This window comes from Euprymna scolopes, chromosome 26 (assembly GCF_053919585.1).
Source record: "Euprymna scolopes isolate OS-2025 chromosome 26, ASM5391958v1, whole genome shotgun sequence".
In the NCBI taxonomy this organism is placed as follows: domain Eukaryota; kingdom Metazoa; phylum Mollusca; class Cephalopoda; order Sepiida; family Sepiolidae; genus Euprymna; species Euprymna scolopes.
The window spans coordinates 31,889,377-31,904,376 of NC_136507.1; the positions used below are offsets into that span (position 1 = coordinate 31,889,377).

Genomic DNA, 15,000 nt, shown 5'->3' on the forward strand with positions numbered 1-15,000 from the left:
AATGGGGCGATAATTTAATGGGTCAGTTCTTTCGCCAGAATTCTTGAAAACTTGTACCACAGAAGCGGTTTTCCAGCAGTCAGAAAAGCAAGATTCATTATGGCCTTTGTTGTAAAGTTTGGAGAGAACTGGAGCAACCTCAGCGGAGCATTTTTTAATAGCATAGCTGAGATGAGATTGGGTCCACATGCTTTTGAGGTGTCTAGGTTTTTTATGATACCATGTACCTGAGAAGGGGTGATTTTCAAATCATCTAGTGTGGTGTCTGTCCGCAAACGAAAATCAGGGAGGGAGTGGTGTGCCGGGTTCAGTGTGCTATATTCACACGTTTATCACTTCACAAATTGGTACTTGTGCAGAATACAGAGTGTGCTAAAATAATAACGACAGCGTTTTGTAACTATTATGCAGTTACTTGCATTTACTGGTGAACATTAGCTACATTTTCAACTTTGTTCATTCCTCGTGTTCACTGTTGGCCATGACAAGTACTGGCCTTCATTAAACTGCTTCAAAATAAAATTTGTTTTAAATGATGAACATTGGTGGTTATTGGCGTCAACTGATTTCTATCAGTATTTTGTTTATTTTTGGACTTTTGGGCCATTATTGACACTCCAAGGACGACTTGTTCTTGTGTTGTTAAGTGTTTTTTTTTGGGGGGGGGGAGTTAATATTTAAAAAAAAAAAGCAAAACATTTTTCTGTCTACACGGAATTATTTTTTCACGCTAGAAACTTAGTAAATTATTTGGTGAAGAGTTTTTTTTTTTTTTTTTTTTATGTTTTACTCCAAGAACGACTTGTTTATGTTATTGTTAATTTAACTTACCAACTCGGCATTACTTGTTTTTTGAACTGAATAAAAGGTTTGAAATACCTTAAAACACACAAAAACTCATAACTAACATTTTTATACACAAACAATACCGTATGAAGTGACATTTAAATTGAACTTCATAGCTAAAAAAATGGCACGGTTCGTCATATTCTGCATAAGTACAAAAATCTATCAACACAGACGCAGTAAATCAGTATTGCATAAAATGGTGAATAGGGTGCTCTTGTTTTGCTCAGGCTTGGAACAAAACATGACATTGATCATGGTCACCTTTGAGCGATGGTTATGGTACAAGAACGACAGTTTTTCATGCAACCAGTGTCCACCATTCACAGTGGGTAAATGCCAATACCCCCAAGTAACCACTTCAAAACAGCAGTTACCGCCTCAAAACAGCAGTAATCGATTAAAACACGGTGCGCAACGATTGAAGAAAGGCCATTTAATTTCAGAGAAGTCCAATGGAGCCCGACACTGGTTATGATCAAGAGTGACCGACGATAATCAAATGCAAGTAACCGTCTTAAAAACGTCAATGACCACCAGTGTTCGTCATTGAAAACAGACAATAACTTGGTTTGTTCTTTTTTTTTTAATCTCTATTTCGTCAGAATATTATTTCCATTATTCTCTCTCTCACACACACATACACACACACGCACACGCACGCGCGCACACACACACACACACACACACATATCTTGATGATGAAATTAAACATATCACGAACGCTTTAAAAACATTACAATATCCGACTTATTTCATTTCTAACGCGAAGACAAAAGCCACGAAAATATATTCTAATATAAACAAACAAAAATATAAAACAACAGAAACCTCCCTACTAAACAGACATCTCTTCATTCCTACCCACACTAATAATACAAAAATTTGCGACACTCTCAATAAACTTGGTATATATTCGATACAAACAACTTCTTCAACAATAAAACAAACATTAAAAACCACTAAGCACTCCCCCCAAACCCTCACATCCAACGCCGGAATCTACTCTATCCTTTATAATGACTGCCACCAAACATATATAGGAGAAACACAACGTAAATTAGAAATAAGACTTGATGAACATAAAAGAGACATAAAAAATGGAAACTCCTTAAATCCACTTTTTTGCCACTCGTTTGACTTTGATCATGCAAAAATTATCAAATTCGTTGTAGATAGAGCTTAGCGAAGACTTCTAGAATCAGCACTTATTTCATATAATAGCACCATCGCGCAAAGAAAAGGTTTCAACAATTTAGCCCCTATTATAGGAAATATCAGAGAGCAAAATATGAATACAAATCCTGGGTAATCAGTCTATATGTCCTTAACCGTTTCTCCTCATATAATTTACACAAAGTAAATAAGATAAAAAAGATGTTCATGTACATATGCATTTGAATAATCGTTTTAATGTGTGTATATATATATATATATATTAATTTTATATATATATATATATATATATATATATATATATATATATATATATATATATATATATATATATATATATATATATATATATATATATAGTTTCGTCCCAGAATGAGAAGGACTTTAGGATTTTTGTTCCTTTCTCACTCGCAATCTTTTTCTTCTACATTTTTCCTACGAAATCCTGATGATGTCTCCTGAAATAAGGACGAAACGTTGATTACTATTTTATTAATTCTCGGCTTTTCTTCTCAAATAACATAACGTCAACCATCGCTTGTATTTTTATTTTATTTTTACTCATATATATATATATATATATATATATATTCTTTTTTCCCTTCTAGCCCTTGTTTTCTTTATAATAACCTTTTATATTGTTTTTTTATCTATTTTTTTTCTATATATTTTTTTTTCTCTATTTCTTTTTTCTCTTCCTCATCATTTTCTCTCCATTATTTTTTATTAGTTTTCTTTAGATTTCCCCTCCCTCTTTACATCTTATAATTAAAGTTCTGTGTTTTAAGTTTTTTTTTAACTTCAACCTTTAAAGAGTTCCTACCAAAAAAAAAAACAAAAAAAAAACATCCACTATTCATTGAACATTTTAACAGTCAAGTCGCTGCCTGATGATATCTGTTGTTTGATTGAAACAAATGGCTGTTTGTAGCAGCGGGATGTAACCATGTTTATTTAACAATAAACAAGTATATATATATATATATATATATATATATATATATATATATATATATATATATATATAACTACTTAATTTACTCACATAAAATTAATATACGAAAGTATAAATTCATGCGTAAACTTTAAGTATTTACTTCAAAAGTGCTCAATACGTAGGTAGAGCTAGTTGGTAAGTTATAAAATATATATGGCGATTAAGCTACACTGAATATTCCGCGTTTCATTCACTCTAGGACTCTCCAGGCTTATGCGTATATGCCTGAAGAGTCCTAGAGTGGATGAAACGCGGAATATTCAGTGTAGCTTAATCACCATATATATTTTATAACTTACTATATATATATATATATATATATATATATATATTTTTTTTTTCTTTTCATAAATACACACACACACACACACACACACACACACACACACACACACACACACACACTAAGTCCGAATGAATATATATTTATATACACATGTATATTGCATACACTACATTCAAGTCTTCTTAGTCATGGTCGCGCGAAACATCATTTGAAGATGTGAGACGAGACACTATTCGTTTTTTTTTTTAAAGCAACCCTCCCTTTGTAAACAGCGGGAATGTCTCTTCGGTTTAATCGTGACTAGTTTCTAAGTATTCCGCTTTTATATGCGTATCATAACAATGATCTTATTTTCAAACTAGCGAGGGGAGCCCGGTCTTACCCGGTGATAAAATACGTTTAAATATATTTTATTTATGATTAAATATATTTCTATTTATGATTACAGAGCCAATTCTCGATTGAATATTACATTGTACCTAATATATAACAATGATTTCAAAAGCAAAAAAAAAAACAACAAAAAAAAACAAACAAAAAAAACAAACAAACAAAAAACAACAACAAAAAAACCCAAAAAAACAAAACAAGACATTCTAGTCGCATCTCCTACCAATGTAGCTATCGAGAGATGGGCAAGAAAGATTTAATATTAAATAATTTGAAGAAATTAATTGACTGCGGGCATGCGCAGAAAGAAGTAAAGATGTTGGCAAGTTGAAATGAACATTTTGCATTTACACTTGACAATATTTCTGTACGCGTTATTCATCCATCCAAACAAAGATTTTACTCGTTGTAAATCATCCTTTATGCAGATTTCTTATTTATTGTTAAAGAACCAATTCTCTATTGATTATTATATTGTACTCAATAAAAGTAGCAATTTCCAAAGTTAATCAGGTAGAAGGTAGAATCGGAACCAATTTCACTGATGTTGATGACAATAAAAATATGGTGTGGAACATTCGCTTTTTTTTTTTTTTTTAGATAGGCATCACCACTTATAAAGGCCCAAAGACTACTCGAGGATAAGGGTTAAGAGTGTATAGTAGTCAATTGAACAATATAGTAATTGTTAGTAATGGAAAATTTGTTAACTTAAGTGGGACGGCTCATCAAGAACTTGTTTATGTTGGACTTGACAACCAGATTGTAGTCAGCTGGAAAGCAGGAAAACGGAAGACAGTTCCACAGGCGTGCAGTTCTAAGAAAGAAACTTTTTTCATGGAATTTACGTTTAGGTTTAGGCACAGATAAGGAGTATGGGAAATTATTGATAATGTTTTCAGCTAGACAAGTGTTTCTTGTAAAAGTTTGACGAGGGGGGACCATAGATTGAAGCTTGCCATGAAAATAACGATAAAGCAGAGACAAACTCGCAACATCTCTTCTGTGAGAAAGAGGTTGCAGAGAAGAGAAAAGGACATCTTCTACGAGGCTACGAAGTCTATTTTGAACTCTATCAAGGCAGGACAAGTCCTTTCTAGCAGCTCCTGCCCAAATGTGGCAACAGTACTCCATCCTTGGACGTACCTGGCTCTATATAGATAGAGAATTGCATCAGCAGTGAGATATCTACTGGATCAATAGAAGGATTCCACCATTTTTCCAGTGGCCTTGGCAACAGATTTAATGTACGTGTTCCATTTCAGATCAGGAGTAAAGGTCAAGCCCAGAAGCTTGTCAAAACATGAGGCCTCTCCAAAACGGGAGCCATTCATTTCAATTGATGTCAGATGGGGACCAGAATGTGGATGATGTAAAGATAGAAGCTTGGTTTTAGATGCATTAAAAGTAACCAGCCACTCCTTTCCGCATTGTACCACTTGCTCAAGATCATAGGAGAGAGAATCGGAGAGAACATGGTCATTTACGGTCTTAGATGTGCTACCATAGATGGTAGTGTCATCAGCATAGATGTCTACGAATGATGTAAGGATATGATTTGGAAGATCATTAATGTAAATCAGGAAGAAAGTTGGGCCCAGCATTAATACTGTGAGCTTCTGATTTCTGCCCATCAACTACTACTCTTATGAGCCTATCAGAGAGAAATGATTTGATAATTGAGAAGACATTTCCAGCAATACCATAGCTGGAGATCTTGTGAAGTAAACCTTTATGCCATACCTATCAAAGGCCTTAGATATGTAAAGAGCAATTGCCCTGGAAAGGTTGCCTCCATTGAGCGATTCATTAATCCTATGAGATATAACTGTAAGCACATCTACTGTAGATCTAGCAGAACATATTGTGTGTCACTAAGAAGGTTATTTTTGATTACTTATCTATTTAACACAGATTACAGCAACTTACTCATGACGCACAGGAGACTTATTGGCCTTATTCAATTCTAGGCAATGTAAGATCTCCCTGATAGCACACACACACGCACACACACAAACACACACACACACACACACACACACACACACACACACACACACACACACACACACACACATATATATATACAATTGTTATCAAAGAGTAAATCTGTAACAAAGCAAAACTTATCCAGATAAGAAACACTCAACACTATCAAAGGGAACAGTAAATAATATTAAATGAAAGATGAGGAACAAAAGTTATATATAATTTTATTATATCATCAGAAAAATGAGGAAAAGTTAAGAGAAAATTCAAGAAAAAAAAAACTCCTTAGGCCATGGCATTTCGAAGCTAAATGCTTCTCATCAGAAGAGAAGAAGGGCCAGAAATATACAAAAGCCAGTTCTTTTCTATGTTTGCATTTTGTATAATTTTGGTCTTTCTCCTCTTCTGATGAGAAACATTTAGTTTCGAAATGCCATGGCCTAAATAGTTTTTTTTATATATATATTTCCCCTTAACTTTTTCCTCATTTTTATGATGATATAATAAAGTTATAACTTTTATTCCTCATCTTCATTTAATATATATATATATATATATATATATATATATATATATATATATATATATATATATATATATATACTTCATTTACTCACATAAAATTAATATACGAAAGTATAAATTTATGCGTAAACTTTAAGTATTTACTTCTTCAGGAATCCTAGAATGGATGAAATGCGGAATATTCAGTGTAGCTTAAGAATCTTAAATAGAACACTTTTCTCGCTAGAAATATTAACTAATATACAACCATTTGGTAAAATCGATTTTCCTTACTGGTATATGCAAATGAGGCAATCTCTTAATTGCATATTTTGCAAGAATCATACTATATATAGAAATACATGAAATAATAAAGTAATGGATCTTTTGTATATATTAATCAAATTGTGAACAAACAAACAAACAGACAGGAATACGAATATATATATGTATATATATATATATATATATATATATGTGTGTGTGTGTGTGTGTGTGTGTGTGTGTGTGTGTGTGTGTGTTCTTTTGTTCTCTAATGAAAAAAAAAATTATATTTCAGTTTTGTCTCCAGCTATGAGAATTTACTTCTGCTTGTATTTGCGGCAATTTTTGTCTGCTACACACACACACACCCACACACCCACCCACCCACCCACACACACACGTAAACACACACACACACACACACACACACACACACACACACATACACACACACACACACACACACACACACATATATAGGTGTGTATATGTGTGTGTGCGATTTTTGTTTTCTAATGAAAAAAAAAATTTTATATTTCAGTTCTAACCATGGATCAGAAAATGAAGGCTCATACTCTCCAATATGACCCGATCGTTGAAGAACTGGTTAATTTATCCAACGAAGTCGTCGATGAAAAACTGAAGAAACGCGTGGAAGGCATAATTGATCTTCGTTACCAACGAGACGTGTACGGGACAGAATTCAACACCCCAGCATCTCCTGCCTTGCAAGAGATTCTCCACTCGACGCTGACCGAAAATTGGGATTCGCTGCTGCAGAACCATGAACTCACCAATAGATGTTCTCCACACATGGTATCTGGATTATGGGCAGGTGAGTAGTTGGTAATCATCCACCTGTGTATTGATTGTGTTTTACGGCATATCAACCCTTTGGCAAAGGGAAGGGTTTTAACCTGCTATCAATATATATATATACATATATATATATATATATTGATATATAGCTTAGAGAGGTAGGAGAATAGAGTAAATAAAAGAGACTTATCGACATAATATAAAGCTCAACAAATTTCATTGGCACTTATAAAGGGAACAATAAGAATGGAAAATGAAGTCACAAAAACTATATATTGGTGAATATAGAATGGTTCAATTATTTAATAAGGATATACATACATTTAGCTGGGGGATAAAGGGTACTCTTTATGCCAAGGTATTTCGAAGCCTAATGCTTCTCATCAGAAGAGTAGAGAAGATGCTAGGTAACATAGCCTAACGAGGATGCAACGTCCAGCATGGGATTCATCAGGAACGAAATAAATCAATGAAAATTATTGATGATGTTAGGGGGAATTATATTGAATTCTAACATAAAAAAGGGAGCGTATAAGGTGTATACTCTTATTGTTTCGTGTATATATAAATATATATATATATATATATATATAGTAAGTTATAAAAATATATATGAAACGCGGAATATTCTGTGTAGCCTAATTGCCATATATATTTTCATAACTTACTACCTAGCTCTATGTATATATCGAGCACTGTTGAAGTTAATACTTAAAGTTTACACATAAAATAATATTTTCGTATATTAATTTATGTGATTAAATGGAGTTGTTATATATATATATATATATATATATATATATATATATATATATATATATATATATATATATATATACTAGCAAAAGTACCCGTTGTTGACTGGGTTCAAAAACAGCCTACAGAAAATGGACTCTGATTTATGAAAGTATGATAGGTTATGAAAAGGAAGGGTTGTAAAGAGATAGCTTCGAATTTGGGAGTATCAAAACCAAAGCAAAATATGATAAAAGTAAAAATAAAATAGATAAACCCCATAATTTATTATACCATACCTGTTCACACTGAAACACTTATCACAATATTCTGTGGATCTACATTAAAAAAAACCTTGTTAAACTTTATGACATATTTCCATTCTATGGAGGTCAGGCGCGAACGAACACCCCATAATTTTATTATACCATATTTTTTCAAACTGAAACATAATTATCAAAGTCTACTTATGCAGGTAGATATGAAAAGTCTTTATTAAAGTTTGTGCCTATTTCCATTCTATGGAGGCCAGGCACGAATGCAGACCCCACAATTTTATTATACCATCCCTATTTAAGTTAAAACATACTTATCAAAGTATTATTATGTACATCTATATCAAAAACACTTGTAAACGTTTTTTTTTAATTTTTTAATTGTTTATTTCCATGGCGCGTACGCAGACCCCACAATTTTTGATGAATCATCATTATGCCAGATCAAACATACCCATTCCTGTGTCTCGATACATCTTCTATCATTATATGTGATCAGATTTCTATAATAATCAACCATATAGGAGCCTATTCATGACCAGACACACACACAGACGTTCAGCTTTATATTATCGATATATATATATATACACCTAGTTAAAAGTATTCAGGAGATAAAACCCATGAATTAAAACGAGGTTTTTAAGAGTGCTCAATAAAAAGAGCAGAGTATAATATTTTTATTTATATAGACAAATATTAGATAGTTGCTACACTGAACATGCTAATGTTTCAGAACAATTGGTTTATTGAAAAACTGAAGGCGTCTCGTCAGGCAACAGAAATAAAGTTTATCTGCTATTCATCATAGCTGATTCTTAAAGATGTAAGATGAAAAGTGGATAAATTTTATTTCTGTTGCCTGATGAAGAGTCTTTGGTTTTTCAATGAACCAATTGTTCCAAAACATTAGCATTTTCAGTGTAGCAACTATGTAATATTTGTCTATATAAATAAAAATATTATATATATATATATATATATATATATATATATATATATATATATATATATATATATATATATATCAGGCTACTATCAGGGGCAACAATTGCTGGGGTACTATGTTGGGATTTGGACAGCAAGATGTCGGTTCACGTTGCACTTGAACTTCTGCACGTCAGTACAGTTGGGGAAGCAGAGACCTGGAATGGAATTCCAAAGTCTATACTACCCTTTTTTATGTCGAAATTTAATCCATAGACATATCTTATTATAACTAATGTTTTTATATCTATTTTTCTATCATCATATTTGGTTTGTTTATTTGGGTCAATGCACCAATCATATAATACATTATTATTTAAACTAATTAGATGAGTATTTAAATCAACATTCCAGAATTTAATTCTACTTTTATTTTATTAAAAAATTGTCATTACAACATAACATCTAATATTCTTACACTCTCCGTTTACTTTTTATTTTATTTATAATTAAAAAATAAAATTGGAAGTACGTCCAAGGATGAAATACTGTTGCCATATCTGGGCAGGAGCTGCTAAAAACAGCCTATCCTGCCTTGACAGAGTACAAAATAGACTTTGTGGCTTAGTGGGGGATGCCCTTTTCTCTACCCTGCAACCTCTCTCCCACAGAAGAGACGTTGCGAGCCTATCCTTCTTTTACCGTTATTTCCATGGCAGGTGCTCCTCTGAACTCCAATCTCTGGTCCCCCCTCGCCAATCTTTCACGAAAACACCCGTCTAGCTGAATCCACTGTGAAAAACTTCCCCCACTCTATATCTGTGCCTAAATCAAAACGCGGATTCCATGAACAAAGCTTCTTTCTTAGAACTGCACGCCTGTGGAACTCTGTTCCGTCTGTCTGCTTCCCACCGGACTACAACTTGGATGTCTTCAAGTCCAATGTTAACAGATTCCTAATAAACTGCCCCCTTAAGTAAACACTTCATCAAATCTCCACACTAACGTAATGTACTTGCAATAACCCTTATCCCTGAGTGGCTTCCGAGCCTTGATAAGTGGTGATCACTGTGTAAAAAAAAAAATTTTTTTATATTTAACATGTCCAAATATTGCAATTAGGCCAATTGTTAGAATACTTCAAGTTCCATCACTGTTAAGTTGATATTTAATTCATTATTTGCATATAATTATAAAATACAATTATTAACTCTTAGTCGTTAGTTTTAAATACTACATTATGTAAAATATATAATCATATTTTGTTTTCCAATCTATTTTAAATACATATCTGATTTTAACTAGAGTTATTATTTGCAATCATTATATTATTACTTTTGGTTTATTTATTTGGTTTATTGTGATTTCCAGTTTATTTTACCTTATTTGCTAATTTTGTATCTTATTTAATATATTTATCTCTATAAAGGAAAAAGGTTTAATTTTCCATGCTTTGATAGTTTAATTTATTTTAACCTAATTCAAGCTTTTAGTCAGGTGTTAGTCAAGACAAGATACACTTAGATCTTTGTAAACAGTTTTGAATTACTTCCTGTCGTTTGTTAAAAAGGCTTTCATTAGATGATATTATATGATGTGATTCTGGATTGCAATGATTGTATCCGTCAGACTTAATGGGAGAGTATTCACATCCTAATATCAATCATTTCAATTTGTATTCAATTTTATTCTTTCTTAATTCTTTCCTATCCAATTTACTAATGATGTTGTTTTCTTATTATTAACTGCTAGTATTTTAAAAGATGCTATATGGTTGTTAAATCTATCTTTAAATCTACATTCAGTGGCTCCAATGTATGTTCTGGTTCTATTGTTATCTATTACTTCACATTCATATACTATATTAGAAATGAGACATTTACCTTCTAACGGACATTCATCAATATTTCTACAGTTGCAAAGTGAATTCCCTTCAATGTTTTACTTAGTTAAGGAACCTTCTTCATTAATCTCTTTGTCTATTTTTTCACTGTTAGAACATATTAAAGTTTTCACTGAGTGATTGTAGAAAAAATGATTTAACATTATTTTGGTTGATGATTTTTCCTTGCTTAGTTCCATTTAGAAAACTTTTGTCAGTAATTTGAAAACATTTTTCAGCAAATTATTTTTTATGTGCACGCTATAAGGCAAGTTAACCCAAATGCAATTTCTACGTCTATTTTTATTTTTATTTCCTTATTATTTTGCAAGATTCTTATATTGTTTTCTTCCAAATTATTTTTACAAGTTTTATTTTTTATACTATTTTTACTTATTGGCATATTGTATGAAATAACATGTGATGGTTCGGGTTTGTTTCCTTTCCTTCAATTAATATCTTTTTTTTTCCTTTTTAATATATTTTATTTCAATTGTAATTGTAAATGTCAACGTAATTAAAGTAATAAATTGTAAGATGATCACCATCATGAAATTTGGAATATAATCTTTTGCCATCTGTTTGTTATATATATATTGCACCAGAACATCGAAATTTCCAGGTTAGTATATGGGCATGTTAAAACCAGTAGAGAGATGTACTCACAATATTTGTTAAAGCATGCATCTAGGAAAAGGAAAACTCTGATGTAAAAACCTACTGTATGCTCTCTCTTGTGGCGGTCATCTGCACCGACTGAGGTTAGCAGTGCTTCCAAAATGTGTGAATGCACCTACACAAAGTCTTCACCCCTATAAACAAATCATGTGTGTGGATTTCAGATAACTTAGGGATACGATGGGAGAGTTCATTATTATTTATTTTTTTTATCTGTAAACGCTAGAAGAATACACATTACAGACAGGGAAAAATGAATTCTCCCTAGACAGAATGGTTTTGGATCACTTTAATGCTCCCTAAGATAAAAATCAATATTTAATCCTACTAAACCTTATGCAGAATTTTTTTTCCAATTTTTTTTTAATCAAAATCAATTACATCATTTTAATTCTAGAAAGTGTCTAAAATTTAAGATTTAAGCTTAAGGAATCTAAAGAAGAAATTGAAAAAGAAAAAAAAAATTTTATCAAATAGGAGATTGCGAAAATATTATGCCACACTTAAAATAATTTTTATCAATCGTGACATAATTTTTTTTCAAAGATAAAACTTACTTCTGTTTACATATGTGAATTTGAGAGGTCAAAGTTTAATTGATAAATTTTTATCTCGTGCGAATTTTCATCATCTTCTGAATCATTTAGATTTAACAAAAACGTGCACAATTAATTTTATGACTTTTATATTAGTGCAAAAACACTGAGGAAGCATAACTTTTATCTCTGTAATTTTTAATGAACGATCTATACTCTTGAAATATATTATATATATATATATATATATATATATATATATGCATATATATATATATTTCTGTAGAAATATATATTTTCTTATAATATATATGAATCCTTATTTAAGAAGATCATTGTAATTACAGAGCAATATCTATATAAATGACAAAAAGTTATATTCCAAAATTCATAATGTTGACCATCTTATAATTTATTCCTTTAATTCAGTTGACTTCTTGACAGTATCTGTTTCGTAGCGCAAAATCAGTCACTTAATTATTATATCAATCAGTGATTCTATTATGCCCGGAACTCATCAGAAGAAATAGCAACAATCAATCCGTCAAAAGGAAATGAATATATATATATATATATATATATATATATATATATATATATATATATATATATATATATAACTACTTCATTTACTCACATAAAATTAATATACGAAAGTATAGATTTATGCGTAACCTTTAAGTATTTACTTCAAAAGTGCTCAATACGTAGGTAGAGCTAGTTAGTAATTTATAAAATATATATGGCGATTAAGCTACACTGAATATTCTGCGTTTAGCCTGACGAATCCTATAGTGGATGAAACGCAGAATATTCAGTGTAGCTTAATCGCCATATATATTTTATAAATTACTATATATATATATATATATATATATATATATATATATATATATATATATATATATTAAGTAAAGTGATTTTCAATTTAAAAATTAAAAAAAAAATTTTTTAATTTAAAAATCAAATTTTAATTAAATTAAAAATCAGTTTCATAAGAAGGAACAACAACAAAGTCAATTATCTGTACGATCGTTTCGGAAATCCGTGCTTTTTATTTGTGGTATACATGAAGTTATGTAGAACAATTATATATAGTTTTTTTGGTAAGCACGGTCTCCTCATCAGCAAATTTAGGAGGATTTTTATTGAATTTAAAAGACACCATAAATAAACCTAGCATTAAAAGTAAGGCAGATGAATCTGAAAAAATTGAAATAAAAGGTTTGGATTTAAAATTTATAAGAAAATTAGTATAGGTTAGAGATAGAAATGAGTAGAAAAAAAATATATTTTTTGAATTTACATAATAAATTTGATTTAAAAATATATAGAGATAGTTACCTTTTAGTTTTTCTTTTTTTGAAATCAGGAACTGTGTTTAAAGTAGTCATTTAGATGTTTGGTATAGCTTTTTATTTTATTGAATGATGAATTTTAAAAGGGTGACGCTCGTGCAGTAAATTGTTTCCGTTAGCATATTTTGATTTAAAGACGCTACAGTTAATATATATAGAGAGAATATTTATTTTGCAAGTTTTTAAGGGGAGATAATTGTCATGTATTATTGACTTTATTTATTATTTGATTTATGGGTCTAAGGGAGGTAATTGGTCTAACTTAATTTATTTAAAAAAAAAAAAATTGTAATCTATTTTTACTAATGAGTAATTTTTAATGATTTAAGGTGGTTTATATTTATTAAATTTAAACCAACGTTTATGATTACATGTCAGAAGCTCGTGTCTTGAATTTACTAGTTTGGTTGTATTTTTTATATCTTCATATTTTAAAATTTTTAGGGTTTCTTTTGTACATAGTGCACAAAATTTATCTCCTGGTTTATATGATTTGCAAGTCTCAATTATTTGCCATTTTAAGATGAAAGAAATATTGCTATTTTTTAGTTGCCAAATATAGTTGGATAGAGTAGTTTGGTTTGATAGAGAGTTATTTTTAAAAGAATGTTTGTGCGTTGAAATTCTATGTTTTATTGGGCCAAATGTGGAACCAATATATATTACCTCTTGATTATTGTGATTATTTTCCGTTAGGTCTATTGTTAGATTATTATGTGGTGGGTTGGTTAATAATTGATCGGTAGATTGATTTAAGTTGGTGTTATTATTTAATCTGGTAGTTGAGTTATGGCTGTTGATAGGTTCTTGTATATTTGGAGTTTTTGATACTGTGCAGCTATAGATAACATTTTTAATTTTACATGAGCCTTGTAGGGGACATTTATTTTTTCTTCTACAGTTACAGTCCGATGTATTTTGTATATATAGACACTTTGCTTTATGATTTTTTTATTTTTCGATTTTCCGTATAAGAATCAAAAATATTAATAAAAGTTCCACAGTTGTTGCTGTCACAAGCGCTTTCGATTTGTCCACGAATCATCTTCAGGTGTTGAAGTAAAAGTGGGAAGGAGCGAAAATAAGAATTAAAAGTGAAAACTAAAATATACAGTGAACGGCGTTAGGTGATAAGTTAAAATATATAGAGTTGATGAAAAGTTGATTAACAATATAGGTTGATTAAAAATTCGAGTAATCAGCAAGTTCGTGGACAAAGACATTTTAGAATGCACACACACACACACACACACACACACACACACACACACACACACACACACACACACACACACATATATAGTAATTTATAAAATATATATGGCGATTAAGCTACAC

General features: G+C 30.8%; 1 protein-coding gene across 2 annotated transcripts in view; it reads left to right on the plus strand.

Moving 5' to 3' along the window:
* Positions 1–15,000, plus strand: part of LOC145247965 (O-methyltransferase MdmC-like) — a 52,318-nt gene that overhangs the window by 10,858 nt on the left and 26,460 nt on the right. For both annotated transcript variants that reach the window (XM_080109615.1, XM_080109614.1), the window contains exon 2: positions 6,994–7,287. In XM_080109615.1, the coding sequence (XP_079965741.1) occupies positions 7,002–7,287 (286 nt within the window). In that variant the 5' untranslated portion in view covers positions 6,994–7,001. The remainder of the gene's footprint in view (positions 1–6,993; positions 7,288–15,000) is intronic.